This window comes from Microtus ochrogaster, chromosome 5, assembly GCF_000317375.1.
Source record: "Microtus ochrogaster isolate Prairie Vole_2 chromosome 5, MicOch1.0, whole genome shotgun sequence".
In the NCBI taxonomy this organism is placed as follows: Eukaryota; Metazoa; Chordata; class Mammalia; order Rodentia; family Cricetidae; genus Microtus; species Microtus ochrogaster.
In genome coordinates, this window is record NC_022012.1 from 34,533,202 (window position 1) to 34,560,303 (window position 27,102).

Sequence of the window (27,102 nt, forward strand, 5' to 3'; positions counted from 1 at the left end):
CCAGGACAGGCTCCAAAGCCGCAGAGAAACCCTGTCTCGAAAAACCAAAAATAAATAAATAAAAAAATAAAAAAATAATAATAAAAGATCATGTTGGGGCTGAAGAGACGGCTCAGTGGATAAAGTGCCTGCCACCCAATCATGAGGACCTGAGCTCAATCTCTTGCATCCGTGCAGAAAACACGGGTGTAGTGGCTCACACTGAAATCCCAGTGCCGGAGGGCTTTTTAACCAGTCAGTCTAGCCTGCTTGGTGAGTTCCAGACCATTGAGAAACAGGGGGGGGGGGGGGAGTTGATTTCTGACCCACACACACACTCAAACCCATGAACACACAGACATAGAAAATCAGGTTGAATATGGTAAAAATGATACCCGTAGGTATTGGTTCATAAAAAAAATCTGGCATCTGATAAAGTGCAATTGAACTTCCAATGAAAACAGATCGTGGACATTCATTTACTGTGGTGCCATGATAAGTTTAGAGGCTAAGACCTCAAAAGCGTCTCCTGTAACTCTGGCCGAGTCGGGCGGCACCTAAGGTGTGTACACGTGCTTGAGGTTGTAGTCTATTAACCTCAGTCACTGGTCTCTCGCTGATCTGGAGCCAGGAGGGAGGTTGAGCTACAGACAGATCAGCAAGTCACACACTGAATGACACAAAAAAACATGAGGAGCCCTCCTGCCACGTCAGATGCTGCCCCTGCCTCCCTACACAGGAAACCCTGTTACTTGTTTGGTAGACTCTTTCCCTCTTGTTTTGGGGATTAGACCTAGTGCCTTATGCATGCTAGGCAAGGGACCTACCCCTGAGCTCTAGTCTCCGCCCTCTTTCCACTCTTTACTGTGACATAGAATCTCACTAAATGGCCCTGGAATTTGCAGGCCTTGGCTCGCTCTATAGTCGAAGCAGATCTTGAACTTGAGAGCCTCCTGCTTCAGCTTCCCCAGTGGCTGGAATTCCAGGTCTGGGCCTCCACGCCTGGCTCTTTTGCAAGCTATTATTAAGTGTTGGAAGGTCGCTGCCTCACTGTCCTATAGTATTCTGTCGCGCTGACACTCACCTATACCTGTGCCAAGTATTCTTTATACACGTTTCTCCAACTTTATCATGTCCTAGTCACATTCCTCGGAGGGCAATCTTTTGTTTTTGTTTTTGTATCAGTCTCTTCCAGCTTTTAGCACCTCACCCTGCCTCATGTGCTAACATGGCTCATAGAAGGTGCAATGGGATTGCCCCTCATCTGTGACATCATAGCACGTGTTACATAAGTGCAGTCTGGACTTAATCCGCAGTCATATCAACTAGTAGCCAATCCAATTCTTGTTTGATTCCAGGTTGCACCCCTGTACTTGTGTCTGGGTGTAACTTTCAACTTGTCTCTAATTAAATTTCCCCTTGTGTTTGGCTCAGAATCCCAGCTGAAAGACAGTTATGTACCCCCAGAGTACCCAATTGGATTAACTTGTCTGCCTAGCTTGGTGTGTATATATTTAATAGAAATTATCTGTTTCCCACTGATTTTGCAAGGTAAAGGCAGTGATCTTAGGGACAGGGGTGGTCAGAAGTGAGCTGTCTCCACAGTGCTTCCTATAAACTGATTGGCTTCCGCTATGTGGCCTCGGATTTCTCTTCTCTAAACAGAACTGATAGCATTAGCTTACTGTGTGGTCCTGGGCCTCACTTGGGAGAAGGCAGTTGAATGAGCTGAGTTAGCTGTTCCATTAATTGAAGGAGTCACTAACCATCTGCCTCCCAAGGACTTTAGGGGACAAGAGACCCACACCTTTGTATCCCCAGCACCATCTGCACTTGGGAAGTGAAGAGTGGAAGGTTTGAGCGTGGGTGGACATGAAGCCACAGTTTGAGACAGTCTGTCACAGAGGACAGTCGGTCCTCATCTTTTCTTTCTTTTTTCCCCTCTTTTGAGACATGGTCTCAAGGATATAGCCTTGGATGGCCTGGAATTCACTGTGTAGACCAGGCTGCCTTCAAACTCAGTGATCCACCTGTGTCTACCTCCAAGCACTGGGATGAAAGGCGTGCACCACCACACCTGGCTGGAGACGTCATCTTGAATCTAGAAAACTTAGGGCTGGGGATGTGGTTTGTAGTAAAACATGTGCCCAGTAGGTACTCAGCACTGCAGGAACAAAACAGAATAAAAGCTTACCCCGTTACACTTAAATCAACGCTGGGCTCTCCCTTCCCCTCTTCTGTTCCCCTCTCTCTGCTCCCCTTTCCTCCTCTTTCTATCCCCCTCGCCATTTTTTCCCTTATCCCCACCTCCCCCCCTTCCTCCCTCCTTCCCATTGTTTGTTTAAAACCAGCCCTCGGACTAAGGTATGAAGAGGAGGAGTCCCTGTGTCTGGTCTCCTGACCACAGCCTGTGGCTTGGTCCTTGTGCTCACCCCACTATCTTAGAGAGTCCTGCAACAAAAACCCTCTGGGGTGTGGGGACTATCCTAACCAGACATCATCCCAGTTTCCAGATGTTTGAAATTCCACTGGCAAACTTCAAGCCTCATTCCTTTAGCTTTAGGCCTTGTCTAAATGCCAAATATGCTCGCATTCGAGAAGTCGTTGAAATGTATCTGGTGGTTAGCAATTCATAGCTGATGCAGCCTTCTCTCTCTCTCTCTCTCTCTCTCTCTCTCTCTCTCTCTCTCTCTAATTTTACTTTTATTTTATGTGTACTAGTGTTTGCCTTCATGTATGTCTGTGTGAGTATGTCAGACCTTGGAGTTACAGACAGTTGTTAGTTGCCGTGTGGGTGCTGGGAATTGAATCCGGGTCCTCTAGGTTCAAAAAGTCAGTGCTCTTAACTGCTGAGCCATCCCTCCAACCTCCCTTTTCCTCCTCTCTTCTGAAGATAAATAGGTCCTGTGCTGGCCTGGGTGCTAGGCTGGGGAGGAACCATATGCTTCTCTTGGTAGCAGAGGAACCTCACTAGCTGGCAGGAGAGGCCAGGAACCCCCTACCCCTGGCATCCTCCATCTGCAGCTAAGGCATGCCCATACCCTTCTCCCCAGACCTATCTCCTCCCAAAGCCCTCACTATTCTGCTTGCTTCCCTGTCTTTCACAGTGCAGTGTGACAGTCACTAATAATAACAACCTTTGCTGAGTGTGTGCTCTGTGAGATCCTTGACACCAGCCATGTACGATCCTCCCAACACCCTTTGATGTTGGTGTTCATCTTCCTTTCACAGGGCAGAGAAGGCTGAGGGAGGCCAGGGACTGTCTGAATCCAGGTGTGATCCCAAAGCTCACTCCTGCCGAGGCATCATGGTGCCTTAGGAAGTGCATATAGTGTTCCAGAAAAGTCTGGATGTCTCACTCGCGCGAGTCCACAGACACAACCCTCACCGTACAGAAACCTACAAGCTTGGCTTGAGTCACTGAGTCTTAAGTCTTGGTCTGTGCAATGAGAGGTTGATGAGAAGGTTCCCGAAGTCCCTTTTATTTTTACTGTCTTGTTTTTAGACAGGATAGGCCACTGCAGCCCAGACTAACTTTAAAGTCACAGTACCCAGTGTTTCTTTTGTCTCAGGCTTGCAAGTGCTGGAACAGCCCTTCCTTTTCCTTTTCTAACTATTCGTGATGGTTTTATTCTCCTGAGGCTTACTCACGCATCCTGGGTAAAGAAAAAATATGGGAAAGCTCCTCCTGCTCAGGTTTAGTGAATGGTAAATATCCCAGAATCATTGAGAAAAGAAGTATCATTCAATTGAAGAAAGGGCGTCTACATTACTGTCACCACTAGAGGGCACTCCACTGTACGCTACACAGTGTGCACGAACAGACTTCGATCCCTGTCATGGGATAAGTAACCTATTGTGGCGCTCTAATTTTGTAAACTCTGACCTACACAGGCTGATAAATAACTCAGATCCAAACCCCTACACCAAGCTCTGTGGTTTTCCTGGAGCCTACTGTGACTATACATTCAGTAATATTTCTGTAGCTCATCACCCAGAACCTGGGGACATGTGGGGAGCCTGTACGCACCGGGCACAGGACAAGTGGAAAGCCCTGTTGAGAAAAAGAGGTTGGAGTCACTGGTCAGTCCATTATGTCTTATGTGGTGTACTCAATAAACTATAAGAGAGAGAAAGAGAGAGAGAATATGGTTTTTGTGAAAGTTTTCTCTTGTCTGGTCTTTTTGAAGGCGGTCTGGAATAATCAAGAGAATCTAATGAAGCTCAAGGTTTTAAAAAGCAAAATTTAGGCTCCTCTAAGAGGTAGCCCCTTCCTCACTAAAGAGGAGCGGAGGGAGCTGTTTCCGGGGCAGCTCCTCTGCCTGTCCCAGGACTAGGGGCCTGCTGATAACTCTAGGGCAGAAAGGTTAATTCCCCTAGCACCGGTTAAGTGTGGGGACTGCCTGTAAAAAACCCCACTGGGGAAAGCCCACGGCTCCGGGAAAGCATTTTGCTTAAACATAGAAAGTTTTTCTTTCCAAAGTCCCCTTCCAACACCTCTTCCCACAGACAATGCTACGGCAAAATGTCGGAAAGTCTCCCCTTCCCCGCACCCCTGTTTCTCACTAGCTTAGCTAGGCTGTAGTTTCTTCTTAAGCTTTGCCATCTGTAAGGATCCCCCGCCCAAAAAAATCGTGTTGCCCAGGGACTCCTAGACTAGACTAGCCATAGGGTGGCTGGACTGCCCTTTCCCTCCCACCCAGCAGATGGCAGGCACATGGCAAGCAACTCCCACAAATACTACCAAGGCCCCTGCCAGCCCAGGCTGTAGAATCAACATATGGTAATAATTATTATCTTGAGAAGACAAAAGGGTCACAGAACTCCGCAGAGATCCTGGTGGCATCTTGGAGTCGGAGGGGCTGAGGTTCAAGGATCAGAGCAGATTCGCAGGCTCCGATTGATGCTCCCTGCCTGGCTCAAGTCATTTGTATTCACAGAGACACCCTCCTGGTGCTGCTCTGTTTAATTCTGGGTGTGTTATAAATAGAAGCTAGACTTCTGTCAGAGCACACCACCCACACCGCGTTCCGGTCCTCTGGGGACATCTGCCAAATCTGAGCCTCGGTTTCCCTCTAGTGGCCGCTTTCGGCAAGTCTCACAGCCAATCCTTTGCATTGATTTACTCCGCGTATAGCAAAGGCCTACGGGGTCTGTTCTCTAGCTTTGTGTGACCACTGTGCCGGTTTCAGAAGAGACAAAAACTAATGATTCCTCCTCCGAGCTCATCTCGGTTCAATGCAGACAGGCCAGTTTCTCAGTTTTCCTGGGGGCTGCCGTATGGAAACTGGGGGACTGTGGATTAGGCACCAGAGAACTTCTGCTCAAGTGAGTTGATTATCAGGACCTCATAGCCGGATTCTTCTTCCCTATGCCTTAGTCTGCCCCTCAGTAAAACAGGCCTGACTGACTATCTGCCATGTGTTCAAACCCACAGTGCAAAACCAAAAGCAAAAACATGTCAGTTTACAGAAAGCCTTTCTCACATACGCAGTAAAAGGAAACTGAAAGTGGTATTTCTAAACTGATTGTGCCGCAGAAGCTGGGCAAGACATCAGTGTGTTCAGATACAAGTGTAGTATGTGGGTTTCCTCTCGGTCAGATGACTTACATACAGGGTTTCTCATATTTACAAAGCCCTTACTATAATCAGTTGCCCATCATTTCTCTTCTCTACTTTTGTATAATCCTTCTATTAGGAATAAGTTCCCTTTTTATTACAATGGCGTTTGTCATCTTTTTGTCCACCTAAATGCATGCCTCTGGAGAACAAAAATCACTCTGGGGTTAGAGCAGTTCATGTGAAAAATAAGAAGGTTCTTTTTTTAATATTTATTTATTTATTATGTATACAATATTCTGTGTGTATGCCTGAAGGCCAGAAGAGGGCGCCAGACCTCTTTACAGATGGTTGTGAGCCACCATGTGGTTGCTGGGAATTGAACTCAGGACCTTTGGAAGAGCAGGCAATGCTCTTAACCACTGAGGCATCTCTCCAGCCCAATAAGAAGGTTCTTGATGAAAAATAAGAAGCTGGAAGGTTCTCTCCCACTTAAATGATTGTAACTTCAGAAACAAAAGTTGCCTGTTGGTCAACACAGGGCTCCTGTGAGTACCATCCTTCCAGAAGCCTCTGCTAGGAAAAGACAGATCAAGACATAGACTTATATCATTCATTTTTGTTTTATGTTGTCTGCCAAGGTACTGGAGACTGAACCTGGGACCCCTCGTGTGATAAGCAAACACCTACCACTGAGCTATATCCACAAATATCCACAAGCCTCTCTTCGCTTTTTTTATATTTGGTATTTTCAAGACAGGGTCTCACTGTGTAGCCTTAGCTGTCCAGGAACTTACTCTGTAGACCAGGCTGGCCTTGAACCTACAGAGGTCTGCCAGCCTCTGCTTCCCAAGTTTTGGGACTAAAAGCATGAGCCACCACGCCTGACTCAATCTTCACTGTTTATTCAGAGGCAGGGCCTCACTAAATTGCCCAGGTTGGCCTTTAACTCCCTCTGTAACCTAAATTGAACTTGAACCTTTAATCCTTTTGCTTTACCCACCCAAATTTTCTCGGATTATAAACCTATACCACCAGGCCCAGCAATGATCTTATAACTGATTTTAAAAAGCAAACAACAGCAAAACTAGGAAGGGGAACTTACCATGGTAGTTAGTGAGGCAGGAGGGTTGCCATGAGTTTGAGCTTAACCTGGGCTGGATAGTACACTCACAGTCAGCCTGAGCTACAGTATGAAACCCTTTCATGAAAGAAAGAAAGAAAGAAAGAAAGAAAGAAAGAAAGAAAGAAAGAAAGAAAGAAAGAGAGAGAGAGAGACAGAGATAGAGAGAGAGGAAGAAGAAGAAGAAGAAGAAGAAGAAGAAGAAGAAGAAGAAGAAGAAGAAGAAGAAGAAGAAGAAGAAGAAGAACTCCAGAGGCTAAAGAGATGGCACAGCAGTTAAGAGAACTGGGTGCTCTTCTTCTGCAAGACCAGGTTCAATTCCTAGCAACCACATGGTAGATCACAATGTCTGTAACTCCAGTTTCAGGGGATCCAACACCTTCACACAGACATACATTCAGGCAAATATGAATGCACATGAAATAAAAACCAATAAACCGCCGGGCGATGGTGGCACACGCCTTTAATCCCAGCACTTGGGAGGCAGAGGCAGGTGGATCTCTGTGAGTTCGAGACCAGCCTCGTCTACAAGAGCTAGTTCCAGGGCAGGCTCCAAAACCACAGAGAAACCCTGTCTCGAAAAAGAAAAAAAAATTCTGCATTGTACAGAAAATAGTGGATGGAATTTGATGTTGATTTTTTGGGGGCTGGAGAGATGGCTCAGTGGTTAAGAGCATTGCCTGCTCTTCCAAAGGTCCTGAGTTCAATTCCCGGCAACCACATGGGGGCTCACAACCATCTGTAATGAGGTCTGGTGCCCTCTTCTGGCCTGCAGACATACATACAGATAGAATATTGTATATATAATAAATAAATATTAAAAAAAATAAAAGCCAATAAACCACAACTAACTAACACCATAACAAGGAAAGATGATAAGCACCAATAGGGTAAAGTCCAGGGACTCTAAAGCCGCTTTGGTTCTGCTCTTAGGAGGAGCCAAGGGCAGCAAAAGACTTTTAATACTTCCAGCCTAGGCTCTCCAACGCCTTGGCTTGCCCCTTTCTTGCCCACGGGAGCTCGCATGGCTTATCATGGTGATCTCTGACCCGAACATGCTATCATTCAGCGTCTGCGTTGCTCATTAGAGGTTTTTCCTCTTTCCAGTATCCTATTATGTTGGAACGTTGGGAACTCACACTGAGATCAAGAGAGTGGCAGAGGAAAAGGTTACCTTGCCCTGTCACCATCAGCTGGGGCTTCCAGAGAAAGACACCCTGGACATTGAATGGCTGCTCACGGATAATGAAGGGAACCAAAAAGTGGTAAGTACCCTCCTCGCTAGAGCTGCTCTCCTCCCCGCCCTCACATTTGCTTTCAAACCTTTCCCATCTAACGATAGCCTGGACGATTTCACATGCAAGGCTACAGAAAAGGACCAGGGTGGCACACACCTATAATCAAAGCACTCAGGAGACGCAGGCAAGAACAACTCCAGCTTGAAGCTAGCCTGGGCTACATAGGAAAACCGTGTCTGCAAAAAGACAGGAAAATAGAAGGGTATTTGGGTTGTGAGAGTGTGAGAGTCTGTGGAATGGGCAGAACTAGCTCACAGCCAACCTGGCACTGGGGAAGGGAGTCTGCGCTCTTAGCATCTTTGACTAAGAAGGGGTCTAAGACGAAGCAGCCTGTTCCTCAACCTAGTGGGTAGAACTCCAAGCCCAGAACGCTCTTCCTCCTGCTTCTCTGAAACCATCATCACCTGCCCAGGTTCTGGCTTTACGTAGTCATGACTTCCAGGTTCTAAAGATCATAGACTATGACAAAGAACACGTAACACAGAGGGACACATACCGGACATGAATGACAGTTCAGTGCTGTTCACAGATGTGACTAGTCCACGAGACAACTGCTGGCTCTGAGTCAAAACATGAAGAAACAGGCTTGGGACTTCCACACTCAATGTAGGTAGAGCCATGATGGGCTTTGGTGTCCCATGCTTCCGGCAGTGTGGACAAGCGCAGCAGTGCTCGGCCTCCTGAGGATGCCCTGCGCAGCCCGACTATGACTGAGCCAGCTACAGTGACCATCCTTTCTGCCTCGGCGGCCTGCAGCCAGGGTCTCCCTTCTTCAGGTGCTCCACATTCACTGTTCTCATCCACACAGCAGCTCACAGTCGTTTCTATTCAAAGACTCATCCTTTCCTCAGACTCTGACTGAGGAAGGCTGGGAATAATGAATGGATAAGAAACCTAATTCCTTAGAAACACCAGTCAGACACAGTAGTTGGCGGTGCGTTGCTGAATGTTAAAATCTAGAATGTGTTCTGTTCTATTATTACCAGCTCTTGCAGACACGTTTACGGGGCATCTATGCTTTTGTCATGGTCTACCCTAGTGACCGAGAAACCATGGTAAGATTTATTGGCATGTCTGAAGTGTGTGGCATGTCCCTTCATAAGGTCTGCCCTTGCTGTGCATCTGAGGTCAACTCCACTCTGCTGAACCTCTCTCTGTCTTTAGAACTTACTATGCAAATGAGGAAGTATGTCCTACATCCCATCGGGCAAATTTCTCCATAAGCAGAAATGCTATTCAATGGGGCTGGAGAGGTGGCTCAGTGGTTAAGAGCACTGGCTGCTCTTCCAGAGGTCATGAGTTCAATTCCCAGCAAATACATGGTGGCTCACAACCATCTAGAATGAGATCTGATGCCTCTTCTGGAATGTAGACAGGCATGCAGGGAGAACATTGCATATATAATAAATAAATATCTTTTTAAAAAAAGAAAAAGAATTCCTGTCTTGAAAAACAAAAGAAAGCTGGGCGGTGGTGGCACACGCCTGTAATCCCAGCATTCGGGAGGCAGAGGCAGGCGGATCTCTGTGAGTTCGAGACCAGCCAGGTCTACAAGAGCTAGTTCCAGGACAGGCTCCAAACTACAGAGAATCCCTCTGTACGGTTTTTTGGTCTCGAAAAACCAAAAAAAAAAAAAAAAGAAAGAAAGAAAAGAAAAACAAAAGAAAAAAGAAAAAGAAATTCTAGTCAACTTTGGATAAGGTTACATTTTCATAAACCAATAGGAAATGTCACAAACTCAGTATGCATTTAATATTCCTAGCTATTGAATATCAAAGTGGGACCTATCTTACCTTAAATATATTCCTATCCCTTTTGTCTAGGGTTGGGCAAAATGGTCTAACATAATCCTATTTATGATTACTAGAATGCCTTGCATCTTATGTGAAATAAGATTTTTATGATTTTTTAAAAAATGTGTCTTGTGTGTCTATGCGAAGGTGTCAGTTCGACGGGAACTGGAGCTACAGACAGTTGTGAGCTGCCATATGGTTGCTGGGAATTGAACCCGGGTCCTTTGGGAGAGCAGCCAGTGCTCTCAACCACTGAGCCATCTCTCTCCAGTTCCGTGACTTTTTTTTTTTAAATCTATGACTTGGGGAGTCTTTTAAACTTGCCTTCTTTTTAATGTAGCTTTGCTTTTTTCTCTGATTTAAAAAAAAGAAAAAGAAAGTTAGTCCTTTCCTCCGAATGTCCCTATTACTGATTTTACAGGAGGGTTTGTGCTGGGAGAAGCTAAGGTTTTCACTAAAATATCTCTCAGGATCACACTGGAGTCTATCCTGCTTACACAGCTGCCTGCATCACCTTGTTGTGTGATCCTGCTTGTCGTCCTACCCTCACAGCGTGCCCTCCAAAGACGACCCGTTCTCTGCAGAGCAAGGTCACCGTAACCTGACTGTGTTTACTCTGAGAATGTCTTGGTGGGTCATGCACACGCTCTTCTCAGCTCTGAACGGAGCAAATGGGAGTTCCTGGAATAAAAGCCAAAGAATAACAGCCCTAAGAAAGACTCTCCTCTGACCAGACTTGAGTCCGACTCCCAAGTCCTAAGGATCTGGGGCTGCCTTTTCTGTCCTACAATCTGTCTTGTGTGAGGCTCCTGCCAAGTCAGTTTGATGAACCTCGCGCTCGGTATCTGCCCATCTGCGATACTGAATCAACTGGCCAACCTTCACCAAAAATCCTCTCGAGTCAACAGAGACAGAAACGCTTACCTCTGATGTTCCTTAGGGATTCAAGGCCTCACTTATCCATTGAGTCCGAGCTGAGCTGCTCTCTCTCCCCAGCTCACGACCTGGCGGCAGTCATCCCTACAGCTGTCATTATGATCCCAGTGGAGAAGATGCTGCCGCCATCCTTAAGAGGATATTGCTGACTAGTTTCTCTCTTGTGGGTGCTTGTGGTTTATCGCCACTCACACAGAACACCTCTTTAACAACCACACGTCTGACCGTTGCCCGAATGTTTTCATTTGCAGTAAAGGGGAAAAAAACCCAGCTGCTGACTTATTTGGTCAAACAACCGTCCAGGAGAGGCAGTCAGAGTAGGTTTAAAACCACCACTCACCTGGTTTTCTGCAGTCCTAGTTTCCTAACTTACCTTCAGCCAACGATCTAATAGTCATTTGTTCTGTCATTAAGACCCACAGATTTATTTAGCATGCGCTCTATGCCATTCTAGGTGCCAGGATGTAGCTGTGAAGAGGTCATCATATCACTGCCTCCTAGGGGCTTCTGGGAAAAGACGTTCAATACTTTGAAAGGAAAACAGGGGGAAAAAGCTGGGGAGGTAATGCACTTGATGAAGCCCTTACCCAGAATGCACAAAGTCCCAGGTTCAACCCACAGCACCAGTAAACTGGAGGTGGGAGCGCACACATGTAATTCTCGCACTCGTGAGGTGGGAATGGGAAGTACCTCACAAGTTCAAGGTAATCGGTAGCTGTATAAACAGTAGGAGCACTACAGTCTTGGCTACAGACACCCTGTCTCAATGAACAAGCAAAGTCTTCCCAGAAACTATAGCCATTTCAGCATGGTGTTTTGTTTGTTTTGCTTTATGGAGGCAAGACTTTTCACCTTTTCACCAAAGGGAGGTTTTTAGTCTTCTCTTCCACGTATTCAAATTTTTAAGTACTACAATAGCGGGACAGCTACCTAAGAACAGCCTGCTGCGAGGTGACTGAGGAGAGGATTACCTAGACAGCATGGAGAGGCTGGGTAAAGGGACAGTTACAGCTCAGGCCGGCTGGGGCAGGACTGCGAAAACTTCCCCACAGTCCTCAGAATCCTGCGCACGATTTAAAACGTACATATTGTTCATTTCTGTAATTTGTTTGTTGGTTTTTGTTTTTCGAGACAGGGTTTCTCTATGTAGCCCCGGCTGTCCTCCAACTCACAGATCCGCCTGCCTCTACCTCCCAAGTGCTAGGATTATAAGCGTGCGCCACCACCACCTAGCTATTTCTGGAACTTTCAGTCAATGCTTTTGGACAGTGATTGTCTGCAGGTAATGAAACTCCAGAAAGTGAAACTCCAGAGTTAAGCGAAACTAAGAGGATTGCTACATAAAGTCAGAACCTCCGCCATCCCTCAAGACTTGATGGAGGAGGAAGAACAGCTTCCTGTTAAAATAAAAAAAAGAAGAAGAAAGAAAGAAAGAAAGAAAGAAAGAAAGAAAGAAAGAAAGAAAGGGAAAGGAAAGAGAAAGAGAAAGGAAGGAAGGAAGGAAGGAAGGAAGGAAGGAAGGAAGGAAGGAGATGTAAAACTTGTGTTTGCTTTTTTGAGCCAGAGTCTTGCTCTACAGCCCAGGTGTTCTCATACTCATGGCAATTATCCTGTTCTACTTGCTTCTAAGATGCTGAGCTCAAGGCTGGAGAGATGGCTCAGAGCACTGGCTGCTTTTCCAGAGGTCCTGAGTTCAATTCCCAGCAATTTCCAGGGCACATCTGATGCCCTCTTCTGGCCTGCAGGCATACGTGCAGGTGAAACACTAGATAACCTAACTTAAAAAAAAAAAATGCTGGGATCACAAGTATTCAATACCACACCACCCAATGTTTTTAAGATAGCGTCTCAATCGCTCAAGCTGGCCTTAGATTTGAAACCCCCTTTCCGCAGCCCCCCTAGTGCTAGAAATACGGGCACAGATCACAACAAACAGCTCTGGTCGAGGTCTCCAAACATTCCTGAAGAAAGCGTAGCAGCACAGGCTCCCAGGCTGGGAACTCCCAAAGGGCGGCGAAAGTGGCAGAGTTAAAGATGTGAGCCTGGTGGGGCTGCGTGGAGAATCTCCCAGCTGCACTAGGGACTTTAAAACTGTTCCTATAATAATGTCATGGAGTTTTAGAAAGATTTTAAGAGTTGGGATAAAACCGGACTCTCTGAACACAGCGGACAATGAGGACTACTGAGAACTCAAGAACAATGGCAATGGGTTTCTGATCCTACTGCACGTACTGGCTTTGTAAGAGCCTAGGCAGTTTGGATGCTCAACTTACTAGACCTGGATGGAGGTGGGGGGTCCTTGGACTTCCCACAGGGCAGGGAACCCTGATTGCTCTTTGGGCTGAGGAGGGAGGGGGACTTGATTGGGGGAGGGGGAGGGAAATGGGAGGCGGTGGCGGGGAAGAGACGGAAATCTTTAATAAATAAATAAATAAAAAGAGTTGTAGGGACATGTTTCATTTTTAAGGCAACCACGCTGACACAGGTACACTAATTTAAGAGAACCTCAAGTACAAGCAAGCACAATTTCGTACTATCCAATGAAGGCTTCCCTTCCCCCACCTCCTCCTCATGCTTCTCCTCTTCCCCTTGAGTCGTGCTTTAGCAAGTTCACAAACACACACACACATGCACAGACACAAGCACATACACGCAAATAAAAATTTAAAAACTTTTTTTAATCTCACTTGTCTGTCCTAGACTGGCTTTAAATTACCATTCCTACCCCCTCATGCTCCTGAAGTCAGAGACTGCAGGCTTTCACGGCCGCACCCAGTTTACGATCATTTAAACCACAGTACTTAGGAATCTCAAGATAGAGCTAAGAAAGAAATAGTGGGCACAGCTGCCAGGACTTTTAGCTTCCAGGGCGTTAAGAAGAGAGCGGGGCTGAGGGAGGCGGGGAAGAGCCGGAACGGCTGAAATAGACGTGGTGTGTGCTAAGTGGGCTAAGCAGTGACGCAAATCACAAGTTTAGCTTTGCATTTCAACTTGAGAAATGTTTTTCTCTCTTTTGTCTGGGATGCTCAGAACAGGCAGGGAACATCTGGGGGTGAGTAGGCAGTCCCCGGAACTCGTGGATCTCAGTCTTGGTAGTATTGCCAAAGAATTCAAGCACTTTTTTTCCTTTGTCCTAAGGTTGGATAAACTTCAAAAGGGAGATTGACGATCCCCCTCCCAAAAGTCAGTCGGCAGCATACAGCAGAATTTTTCTCTATGTTCTCCTCAGATTAAAGAAATCAAAATGGGGGATGGAGAGATGGCTCGGGGGTTAAAAGCACCAACTGTACTTACAGATGACCCGGGTTCGATTCCCAGCACCCACATGGCAGCTCACAACTGTCTGTAACTCCAGTTATAGGGGACCTGACACCCATGACAAAAACACCAATGCAGATTTAAAAAAAAAAAAAGGAAGAAAAAAAAGAAATTAAAACAGAATTTGCCAAGTTCCCATGGTAACCTCTTGCACATCAACGTTTCCTCTCCCCTTTGTCTTTGAGCAAGAAAATCCCTGATGGAAAACAACAGAAACCAGGAGCCAAAATGCCTGAGAGGGTGAAGGAAAAGGTTGGCGACCTGAGTTCAGTCACGCGGTGAACGGAGAGAACTCATTCCCACAAGCAGCCTTCTGGCCTCCACTCACGAGCCTTGGCGTTCACAAATACACAAATACACAAATACACAAATACAAATGAAACAGACAAGCAATTTTGCAATTGCTTCACAGGCCACAGGGCAGCCGAGGAGCTGCCAGACTGTGTGGCCGATTCATCCACACAAGTTGTAACAAGTTGACCCAGGTCCTCCGGGACCTCCCTAAACACAGCCTCGCGATAGTTGTAATTCATTCATTTACTTCTTTTGTTTATTTGCAGAAGGGTTGGATCGACTTTCATTGCTCTGTCAGACGACGATGTACTACACTTCCTTTTTCTACAATTAAGATAATCAGGCTGGCCGGATGACTCAGTGAGGAAAGGCAATGGCTGCCAAGCCTGCTAACCTGAGTCTGATCCCAGGGACCGACTTGGTGGAAAGAGAGAATCTGCTCCTACGGATTGTTCTCTGACCTCTATACATGCCCGTTTGTGTGCCTACAAATCATGTGTGCATGTGCGAGCACACCTATACACAGGCACATACGCACACACAATAAATCCAATTAGCCAAGGATGGTAGTGCTCACTTTTCATCCCAGCACCCAGGAGGCTGAAGCAGGTGAATCTGATCCAAGATAAACAGGAATGCATAGTGAAACCTTGTCTTTAAAAAAAAAAATGTTACAGGGGTACTGTACTAACCAGGGACAGGAAAGGCTATACACAAAAGGCAGCCTACGTGAATGTTTCTTGAGCAAAAATAAGAAGAGAGGCACTTCTGAAGGAGAAGGGTCATGATCATTGCCAAGGACACCAGAATCAAGCAACATCGGAGCCAGGTGTTGGCAGCACCCAGGGCTTTTGAGTCTGAGGCAGGAAGAGTCATGAGTTGGAGGGCGACGGTAACATTTCTTTTCTTTATGTCGGGTGGTGGTGGCGCATGCCTTTAATCCCAGCACTCAGGAGGCAGAGACAGGTGGATCTCTGAGTTCTAGGCCAGCCTGGTCTACTACAGGACAGGCTCCAAAGCTACAGAGAAACCCTGCCTCGAAAAAAAAAAAAATTCTTTTCTTTCTTTCTTTGTTTTGTTTTATTGTTTTTCAAGACGGGGTTTCTGTTTCTCTGTGTTACAGTCCTAGCTGTCCTGGAACTAGCTCTTTTTTTTTTTTTAATTAATTTTTATGTATACGATATTCTTTCTGCGTGTATGCCTGAAGGCCATAAGAGGGCGCCAGACCTCTTTCCAGATGGTTGTGAGCCACCATGTGATTACTGGGAATTGAACTCAGGACCTTTGGAAGAGCAGGCAATGAATGCTCTTAACCACTGAGCCATCTCTCCAGCTCCCTGGAACTAGCTCTTGTAGAGCAAACTGGCCTCGAACTCACAGAGATCCGCCTGCCTTTGCCTCCCAAGTGCTGGGATTAAAGGCGTGCACCACCACCGCCTGGCTCCTGCGGTAACATTTCTTAGCTACAGCAACGAAAGCCACTGTTGTTCACAGAGAAACCAATCAGTTTTCAATCAACTTGCTTTGTAGCCCAGTCTAGCTACAAACTAGGGATTGTTCTGCCTTGGCATCCTGAGGTCTGAGATTCTAGGCGTTTGTTACCACGTCTGTTTCTCTCCTTACTGGTTTTCAGTCATTCATGAGTAAAATAAAAATCCCTGACACGGTACCATTTTTTCTGTCATAGGTCACAGTCTTACCTCTTTTTTGGAAGTTAGCCTTTAATTTCCCCACTCTCATTTCTTTTGTGTTGTCTAATTCCCAGCGTCGTACCAAGCAGAGGCTGTGTGGATTTGTCTTAAGACCAGGTAATGCTGTAGCCCAGGCTATCCTCAAACGCATGTACCTTAGCTCCCAAGTGTTGGGGTTGTGGGTATGAATCACTGCACCTGACTCAGAGTAAGACTATTGAATGCAGAGCTGGTAAGTCCCCAGCTGAAGCTCGCAGCTGGACATAAAATCAGACAGCCGTACCGGGTTCCCCGGATGTGCCCAACATTATAGAAAGTACATCCAGTGACCTGTCTGCCCATTTCCGAAGTCTTTCACAGTTGTTCCTCAAAGGAAAATGGTTAAGACTGAGGTGTAGCTCGGTGGCAGCTTGTGCTCAGCATGCACAAGGCCCCCCGGTTCAATCGTCAGTCCCAAAAAGGAATTTTAAAAAATGGTACAAAGAAATACCACGGATGAGAGCAGAGTGTAGGAATCCTTCCCAGTCTGTCACAATAGGAAAGGTTTCACGAGAAGAATGAACAGGCTTCTTTATATGGAGACAGAGAGAAAGAAAAATTACCTAAGTGGAGCAACGCAGTCAGGAAAGGCCAGGGTGGATCACACAAGAAGCAGAACCCATATTGATGACAGGGAAGCCAAACAAGCTGCTGGTCCTCAGCTGTGTGAAATGGACCCTTTGGGAAGGACATTAGGAGAGTAGTGTGGTGGTGATTTTGAAACCCCTAGGCTGAGCCTGGTCATCTTTCCAAGGCGTAAGGAGCCATTAGAGGTTTGAGCCAAAGAAGCAAATGTGCGCTTCATATTCATAAGACTGACTTGACAGTATTTTGTAGCGTCAATGAGAAAGGTCAGAAACACACCATAGCCGGAAAGAAGCCAGACCTGAGCTCACTCCACATATAGTGGTGTGCACCTATATATAGTCCCAATTATTTGGATGCTGGGGCAGGAGGATTGCTAGACCTTGCCTCAGTCTCTCAAATACCGGGATTACAGGTCTCTGCCCACACCTGCCCCACAGTACTGGTATGTGAAGGTAAGAGGACTGGATAAACACAAATATAATAAGATAGAGTGTTCTGTAGTCTCTCCTTTTCTCTCTCTTCCCCAAGATCGTGAGCTAGCTCTTCAGAGTAGGAGCTTTGCCTGCCTCTCTGGTTTCTCTGTGCTAGGCAATGTCTGACATGGAAGCTCTGAGAAAGATGTCGTCTTCTCTCCCCCCCTCCCTCTCTCTCTCTGCATTTTATTCATCCATTTCATGTATTTGTTTGTTTGTTTATTACATGCCAATCCCAGCTCACCCCTTCCCCACCTCCCGCCCCGCATCCACTCCTCAGAGAGGGTTAGGCCGCCCCTGGGAAGTCAACTAAGTCCATCTCCATCTCCTCATTGAGACCGGACCCTCCCCCTCCCTCCCACCCCACCCCCATCCCACACCTAGGCTTAGCAAGGTGGGCTCCACAAAGTCAGTTCCTGCATTAGAATTAGATCCTGGCCCCACTGCCAGTGGCCTCATATACTGCCCAAACCACACTCTGTAGTTTTTTTTTTTCTCTGCAGTTATTTTCTTTTTAAGATTTATTTATTTATTATGTATACAGTATTCTGCCTGCATGTATGCCAGCAAGTCAGAAGAGGGCACCAGATCTCACTATAGATGGCTGAGTCACCATGTGCTTGCTGGGAATTGAACTCAGGACCTCTGGAAGAGCAATCAGTGCTCTTAACCTCTGAGCCGTATGGATGTCTCACTGGTAGCTTTAACTCTTTCCAGGAAAGCCTCTGATGAGTGGCAGAGTGGCAGCATGTGGGGCTGGGGCTGGGGCTGGGTGAAGGAACTTGGGTGACACAACTAGGAACAGCTGTGTCCAGATATGCGCCCGGGAGATCCCCATATGCTTCTGTGCTTACCCGAGGGCCATCAGTTCTGTGGGTCTGGACCGCTCTCCTGTTCTGCCTCTCGTCCCTTATTTAGCCTGCTTATCTTTCAGATTCAAATACCACTGACTTTTCTGCCACATCCTTCCTGCTATGTTCTGAGTAAACCCAAGGAAATGTATTCTGTGTTTATGTTTCTCTCCTCATTAATCTCACTCAATTGCAATCAAAATAAAAACAAGGGTTTTGCGCATCTGAGTGCCTTTTCCATGTCTGGTGGGAAGCGGTCATTCCGTGTTTGCTAGTGTCGAAACCCAACAGGATGGCAGAGCTGCAGTTAGAGTACTGAGGTTTTGGCAGACTCCTTCAGCCTGGCACAGAAGCGGCAAGGACGATCTGGGGAAAGAGCAAAGACCTGCCCGTGTTGGACTCTAGCGTCCAAACACCGAGAAGGAGTCGCCCTCAGAGACCATCTCATACACCACAGCCGATGTAAAAGCATGAGGATTTTATTAATTCTGTCATGACAGGGTCCCTCAGCATTCGGGAAGCCGAGAGACCTCGAATAGCTGGTACAGTCTACTTTTAAAGGGGCCACAGAAGCAGGGGGGGGGGTGTTCTTTGACTATTCTGATTCGCTTATTCGAAAGGGCTATTACCAATAATTGACTGGAGAGCTGTTGCCAGATCAGATGAGGTAAGAGGTCATTTTGACCCAGTTTCCCAGGGGACCGAACCAAAACATACGTATATGGATAATTCTTCAGGAACTGAGTACGTGCGAGTGTAGCTGTTAGGTCCTTGGTTCCCAGGGGAGGAGGGGAAGCACTATGGCACAGAGGCTGAGAGGATTCAGAATTGTCAAAAATGGCTTCAGGATTGTCTTAAAGTCTTACATTGGCTGGCAGGCAGGCAGACTGCACTAGTAGAGGATTGTTATCTTAGGGAAATCTAAGATGTGTTTTCCCTAACTGGGAAAACAAAGATGTCCAGTTCGCGTATTTTGTGGGAGAAATATGATTTCTTTAAGTAACTTTTAAATTTTTAAATTATGCATTTTTATTTGTTTTATACACATTGGTGCTTTGTCTGCATGTGTATCTGTCTGAGGGTACCGGATCCCCTGGAACTAGAGTTACAAATAGTTAAGAGCTGCCATGTGAGTGCCAGGAATTGAACCCACATCCTTTGGAAGCATTGGGGGTCGTCAGCATCATGCCCTGCTATTCCAGGAGGGCTGTTGTGGAGCGCAGGTCCTCGTACTTGAGCTGAAACCACTTTGCCCACTGAACCATCTTCCTGGTCTTGCGTTCTCAAGTTCTGTGAGAACAAAACAGGTTACTGGGACTGACTGGTGAGATAGCTCAACCAGGAGGGTAATAAACCCAGTGGGGGGGGGGGGGGAGCCATGCAACCTAGTCTCCGGTCAGCGTATGACCACCTGTCTAACGGGTTTCCTTGGGGTAGGGCACCTGTGGAAACTGAGTCTCACTTAACAGGGACCAGCAGTCCACAGGGCAGCGTAGGAATTTTCAAAACTCCTGCAGCTTGCAGCCTATTTTCCCTCTCCTTATAGTGTTGATTCTTTGGGCGGTTTTTTAGTTTTTCTTTGTCAGTCACACATGCAAGAGCTGTAATTTCCCCTGGAAAGTCTGCCCTTTCTCAGATATTTTCCCCTTAGATTCAACAGGGTACTAAATGTTTCTTAAATCTCTTATCTGGAGTTACCAACTACAACGCCCAATCCTGGGAACTTTTCTGACTCAATAGAGATAGTTATGTACATACGAGAAGGCAACACTTGGGACATTAACCATGTCTCACACATCTGGAGAGGAGATAAGGCATGCAGAACCAGAAGTGGGGGAAAGGCTCAGGAATGTGCACAGTGCCAACTGTTGGAGTAAGTTCCCTGGGTACCAAGCATAGAGAAGCAATGATAGGACCTAGTATATTCTGATGGGAATAGTGCAATGTAAAATGTGGGATGGATAGATCCCTCTTTACCATACACGGGAGCTTATATTGGTAGGAGAAGTATGGCATAGTGAGATGGGAAAAAGAATCCTTAGTCAATGTCTGCTTTTACAGAGAGACTGAGACATGGGACCCTCTTGAAAAAGCCGTAATAAAAACATATCTTGCAGACCTGAAAGTATTATCTGGGTTTGGATATTGTTTTCCTCCAAGCATTGTGCCCATATCTATTATTTCTTGACTTTGTAACCGCAAGTAGCTGCCAGCTGGCGTAAGTGCTATGAGAGCAGGATGCGTCTGGCTCGATATTTAGTTAAGCCTGCGAAAATGCTGAACTCTGTGTGTAGAATAAGGTTATGCAGGGGTCGGGAAAGTGTATTGGGGAAGTATAAAGGGGAACAATGGGGGCTTTCATAATGGTCACAATGTATCCTTAACTTGTGATGTATTTCATAAAGTCAAAAATAGAAGCCAGAAATAAAGCTGTTCGCATAACCCTGGTATGAAAAACTGTTTGAGTATAAATAAAGATGGCCTGAGTCGTTGAGTGCAGGGATGGTGATGCCTCTAGAAGTTTCCTTTATTGTACAGGATTTGACTATCCTGTTTTTTTTTTCATATGAAGTTATGTATTTTTTTTTGAGGTTTATGATGAGTGCACTTTTTTTTTTTTTGATGAGTGCACTTTTTGAAGAGATCACATTCACGTGGCAGGAAAATGCAGACAACAGAAAAGGTTATAGCTGGGAAGGGTGCACTTTGGCCTCACCCTTGTCCTTTCTCCTCAGTTCTTTTCAGAGGCAATGACTGGTGTCACCTACTGAGAGCCCCTGCAGAAACACTATGCTCAGGGTGTGTGTAGCTGACACACATTCAAGCAACTCAAAATGGAGCAGTTCCGAGTACTTAAGGAAGCAGTTAGGACTTTATAAATAAAAGCTGCACAGGCCAGGTGTAGTGGTGCACACCTTTGGCCCCAGCACTCTTGAGACAGAGGCAGATGGATCTCTATGAGTCTGAAACTACACTGGTCTACATAGTGAGTTCCAGGCTAGCCAGGTCTACCACAGGGAAACTCTGCCTGAAATAATTAATTAATAGTACACAGGTAAATATGAAATATTATTTTTGGAAGGAACAGCAAAGACTAAGCAATTATATTATAGTTAGTTTCTAATAATCTCTTGGATCTTTAGAATCAGCCCAAACTTGCCCGCTTTGTGTCAATGGGAATCGCCCCTTTCTTCCTCTCCTCCTCTTCCTCTCCTTCTCTCTCTCCTTCACTCCCTCCCTCCCTCTCTCTCTGCACAGGATTTTGTTTTGTAGCCCAGACTGGCCTGTTCCAGAACCTGTGATCCTGTTTCCTCAGGCTCCCGGGTGCTGGATTACTAGCTATGCACTGGCGCACCTGACCCCTTCCTCGTCTTGACAGCAGGAGAAGGTGAAGAGTCCAGCCCCTTGACTAGGCCTCTGTCTGTCTCTCCAGGTTATCACTTACTCCAGTCGCCATGTCTACAATAACTTGACTGAGGAACAGAAGGGCCGAGTGGCCTTTGCTTCCAACTTCCTGGCAGGAGATGCCTCCCTGCAGATCGAGCCTCTCAAGCCGAGTGATGAAGGCCGATACACCTGCAAGGTGAAGAACTCAGGACGCTATGTTTGGAGCCACGTCATCCTAAAAGTCCTAGGTAAGGGAGGACCCCAAGATAAATGCCTGCAAATTATGAGGTATCGGGGGTGGGAGGGCATAGCCAGCTGCAGATGGTAATAAAATCACCTCTTTAATTCTTACAGAGCACACTTAGACCTCAGCAGGGTCCAGTTCCCACAAAGAAAACATAATTATAACTCTGTGTGTGTACATGTGTGTACATGTATGTGTGTACGTGTGTGTGTACGTGTGTGTGTACATGTGTGTGTACATGTGTGTGTGCGCACATGTGTGTTATAGCTTTCATGCGAAGGTCAGAGGCCAACTTTCAGGATTCACTTCCCTCTTTCCGTTGTTGGTTCTGGGGACTGAACTCAGGACTCCAGGCTCGCACAGCAAGTGCTTTTACCCACTGAGCCGCCTTGATGACCCATAATTATGATTTTCCCCGGGTAGCTCATTATAAAGTTTAAGCACCCTCTAATATTTGAATAATTTCCTTTGACTATTTAAATAATTACTTCCAAAACTACTGATCTTCTATCCTTGTTCCAATATCAGTTAGGATTATATTTAACTTTCCTAAAATTCCAGGTAAATAACAGCGTTTTGTTTTTTTTGTTTTTTTTTTTTTTTTTTTTTGAAACATGGCATGGGGCTTTCTGAGGCACTGCAGGTTCCGCCGCTGCTGGTAGCAGCTAAGAAATGCCCAGGAGAGGGACCAAGGGAGAGGGCGACTGGGCTTTAGGAAGGGAAACCAAACAAAAGTTGGCAAAATGGATGGCTAAATAAACAGCCTCTCGGGGTGTAGTTCTTCCACTGACTCTGGCATTAGGAGACCCTCTGAACGATCACATTTTTAAAACAATTTTTTTTTCACCAGTGAAACCATCCAAGCCCAAGTGTGAGCTGGAAGGAGAGCTGACAGAAGGTAGCGACCTGACGCTGCAGTGTGAGTCGGCCTCGGGCACGAAGCCCATTGTGTATTATTGGCAGCGGATCCGGGAGAAGGAGGGAGAGGATGAACACCTGCCGCCCAGATCTAGAATTGGTAAGTCATCTTCCTGTCCGTCCTCAGGGCCAAAAATATAATACAGTGGCCATGACTTCCAAATCTGCCGGGCCAGCAGCACACGGGATGCCCTTGACCGGGCTGAGGAATCTCCTTTCTGTGTGGCTGTCAATGGCTTGCTTTGCTCTGGTTTGGGTTGATTTGGGGGTTTTGGTTTTTTGTTTGTTTGTTTGTTTGTTTGTTTGAGGCAGGGTCTCATATAGCATCCTGCCCTAGATTGCTTTTCTGCTCTTGTGATAAAACACTATGACCAAAAGCAGGGAGGAGAGGGAAAGGTTTGTGTTGTCTTACGCTTCCAGGTCACTGTCCGTCTTTGAGATGACAGGCAGGAAGTCAAGACAAGAACCTGCAGGCGACCAGGCAGTGGTGGTGCACACCTTTAATCCCAGCACTCAGGAAGCAGAGTCAGGTGGATCTCTGTGAGTTCGAGGCCAGCCTGGTCTACAAGAATTAGTTCCAGAACAGGCTCCAAACCCTTGTCTCGAAAATTAAACAAACAAACAAACAACCTGCAAGCAAGGAACCATTCCCAGGTTAGAGTCAGGTTAGGGTTTAGGAACACTGCTTACTCTCTCTCTCTCTCTCTCTCTCTCTCTCTCTCTCTCTCTCTCTCTCTCTTTCTCTGAATATGCGTAACTAGCTTTCTTACACAGTCTGGGCCCTCCCACTTAGGGATGGTGCCACCTGCAGTTACCTGAGCCTTCCTCCTCCGACATCAACCATCACCATCGATTGAGACAGTCTTTCACAGACACACCTAGAAGCCAATGTAATCAGTTGGGGGTTTCTTCTTCCCAGGTGTGTCAAAGTGATGATCAGAAACCAACCAGCAGAGGTCTACTCTCAATCAGATCAATGTAGGACCTTCTGTAGGCCGAGCTGGCCTTGAATAACTGATCCTTCAGCCTCTACCTCATAGGTGTTACCATTACAAGCATAGGCTACCACCAGGTCCAGTGTGAACCTTTCTTGCTGCTATTGTTTGTTTTTTGAGACAGGTTGTCATAAAGCCCAGGTTGACATAGAACATACCTCATAGCCAAGGGTGGTCTTGTATTCTGGACTATGTTGTCTCTGTCTGGCAGATGCTAGGTTACAGGGACTTACCAACATGACTGGATACTGTTAAATCTCTTGAATTTCGTTTTCTTACCTGTAAACTGAATCAGCAAAACCCTACTTCTTTCTTCAAATGTCATAAAAGTGAAAGTTGGGGAAATGGACCACATAAACTACTGTATCTAAACCGTTGAGGATTCACTGACTGTTCGCCATCTTTTTTTTTTTTTCCTTTTGGCTCTGCACCAGAGATTGGACCTAGGACCTTGTACATGCTCCCTGCCTGCCTCTGATAGAATCTCAGGAAATTGCTAGAATAGCCTTGAACTCCCTCTGCAGCCTGTTAGGCCATAAATGGGTGATTCCCCTGCTCAATCCTCTCAAATAGCCACCAAGCCCTTTGATCCCAATCTTTTGTAACTCTTGATATTAAATTAACAATTTTATTAAATATTAAAATAATATTTACCCATTTCCTATGTTTTAAAACAAGATCTTTTCTGTCTTTCCATTTCATTTGGCATTATCAGTGATGCACGACAGTAAACAATATAGACCCTGTTGTGGAGGAGACTTATCATTCTGCTTTCTGCTTATATAGATTACAACAACCCCGGCCGAGTGCTGCTGCAGAATCTCACCATGGCCTCCTCTGGGCTCTACCAGTGCACAGCAGGCAATGAAGCTGGAAAGGAGAGCTGTGTGGTACGAGTGACTGTACAGTGTGAGTATCTCAGGGTTGGAGATAAAACCCAGCACCTCGGGCATGAGAGCCAGCCTTCTACCACGGAGCTAACTCCCCAACTTTCCAAAGGGGATTTTGTTTGTTTGTCTCATTGAAAATTCTTTGGTTTTTTTTTTTCTTTTTTTTTCTTTTTTCGAGACAGGGTTTCTCTGTGGTTTTTTTTTTGGAGCCTGTTCTGGAACTAGCTCTTGTAGACCAGGCTGGTCTCGAACTCACAGAGATCCACCTGCCTCTGCCTCCCAAGTGCTGGGATTAAAGGCTGAAAATTCTTATTCTTGCATCACGGTTTAGTCTAAAATGTTTTACTTATGATAAAAGTAAGGTCAAAGTCTTTATTTCCAGAAGAACATGATTTTGACTGGTTGTATGGCTACCAATATGAATTAGCCAGCTCTCTGAGCTATGGAGCTGGGAATTTGGCTCATTGGGCTAGCATGTGCTAGTCAGCACCATGCTCCTGTACACACACACAAGCACGCACACATGCACAGACTTGGGTAAGGTTAGAGAAACACACATACAATCCCCGAGTTTAGAAGGTAAAGCAGAATAATCTGGAGTTCAAGGTCATCCTCCACTACCCACAAAAAGTTTAGAGTCGGGCTGGAGAGATGGCTCAGAGGTTAAGAGCACTGCCTGCTCTTCCAAAGGTCCTGAGTTCAATTCCCAGCAACCACATGATGGCTCACAACCATCTGTAATGAGGTCTGGTGCCCACTTCTGGCCTGCAGGCATACACACAAACAGAATATTGTATACATAATAAATAAATAAAATATTAAAAAAAAGAAGTTTAGAGTCAGTCAGAACTATATAAGACCCTGTCTCAAAACACCAACATCAAAACGAAACAGCAGGGTCAAGTGTTTTGATGCATCCTGTAACCCTAGCACCACCTATGACAGGAGGATAGTGAATTTGATGCCACCTTGGGCCACTTGATGATAACATTTTTTTTTAAAGAAAAGAGTCAGGTGTGCCAGCACTCAGGAGACAGAGGCAGGTGGATCTCTGAATCTGAGGCCAGCCTGCTCTACAGAGTGAGTTCCAGGTCAGCCAGGGATATATAGTGAGACCCTCTATAAAAACAAAAATAAAGAAATAAATATGACAAGAGAGAAAATCAACCAACAGTCTTTTTTTTTAATATTTATTTATTTATTTATTCATTATCTATACAATATTCTGTCTGTGTGTATGTCTGCAGGACAGAAGAGGGCACCAGACCTCATTCCAGATGGTTTTGAGCCACCATGTGGTTGCTGGGAATTGAACTCAGGACCTTTGGAAGAGCAGGCAATGCTCTTAACCACTGAGCCATCTCTCCAGCCCACCAACAGTCTTTTTTTAAAAAAGATTTATTTACGCTGGGCAATGGTGGTGCATGCTTTTAATCCCAGCACTCAGGAGGGAGAGGCAGGCAGATCTCTGTGAGTTCAAGGCCAGGATGGCCTTCAAGAGCTAGTTCCAGGATAGGCTCCAAGAGCTACAGAGAAACCCTGTCTTGAACCCCCCCCCCCAAAAAAAGATTTATTTACTTATTTTATACATAGGAGGCTCTATCCACATGTACACCTTTATACCAGAATAGGGCATCAAATCTGCTATAGATGATTGTGAAACACCCTGTGGTTGCTGGGAATTGAGCTCAGGACCTCTGGAAGAACAACCAGTGTTCTTAACTGCCGAGCCATCTCTCCAGGTCCAATCAGTGGTCTTAACCAGCTCTAAAGCTTATAGTCCACAAAAATGGCAGCCTGCCAAAATAACTTCCATAGTGCAGCAGGAGCACTTTCATCTGGGGGATTACCAACCACTATGGTGGGGACACACACGCACACCACACACATGTACACACACCACACACACATGCACACATACCACACACATACACCACACACACACTGTGACGGGAACAGATGCACACACCACACATGCGCGCACACACACACACATGTGCATGCACACACACATACACACACCACACACATCCGCATCACACACACACACTGTGGTGGGGACACATGCACACACCACACACACGCACACACACACACACACGCACACACATGATGACAAAGGCATCATAAGCCAAGTTACAAAGTAAAACAACCTAAATACTTGTATTCATTTCTGTGTAACAAATTGCCCCAAATTTAGTGACTTAAAATTTTTGACTCTTGTAGGGCCCAGGGCAGCTTGGTACACACCTGCCAAGACAGGCTCTATAGACACCAACAGGAAAGTAGGCCTGGTCTCACTAGTTTACCCTAAAGGCAGTACCCGGTTCTGAGAAAGACCAGAAACTGAGACCACTCAGCAAGGGACCTTCCAAAGGAAATTCCTAACATTCCAACTATTGTAGATAGGATCACCTAATGTCCCTTAGCCCAGCACACCTATCCCCCTACACCAAGGCACCCCTAGACAAATGTCAGCCAATCTGGGGTCCTGAACCTTAGAAATCCCTCACCCCAACTTCTGCTTTTATTTAAAAAAAAAAAAAAACCCACCCCAACTGAATCCAGGACTCTGTGATCCATGGTAAAGTGTTGAACACACAGAGTACTGAGTTTGAATTTGAATAAGAATAAAGGCTCTTACCCGGGTGGTGGTGGCGCACACCTTTAATCCCAGCACTCGGGAGGCAGAGGCAGGAGGATCTCTGTGAGTTCGAGACCAGCC

The 27,102-nt window shown here is 46.1% G+C and overlaps 1 protein-coding gene across 1 annotated transcript in view; it reads left to right on the forward strand.

Annotated features, from left to right (window-relative positions):
• Nucleotides 1–27,102, forward strand: part of Clmp (CXADR like membrane protein) — a 91,730-nt gene that overhangs the window by 54,949 nt on the left and 9,679 nt on the right. Inside the window, exons 3-6 of the mRNA XM_026779089.1 lie at nucleotides 7,770–7,927; nucleotides 21,377–21,578; nucleotides 22,425–22,592; nucleotides 24,274–24,396. Coding sequence (XP_026634890.1) covers nucleotides 7,770–7,927; nucleotides 21,377–21,578; nucleotides 22,425–22,592; nucleotides 24,274–24,396 — 651 coding nt within the window. The remainder of the gene's footprint in view (nucleotides 1–7,769; nucleotides 7,928–21,376; nucleotides 21,579–22,424; nucleotides 22,593–24,273; nucleotides 24,397–27,102) is intronic.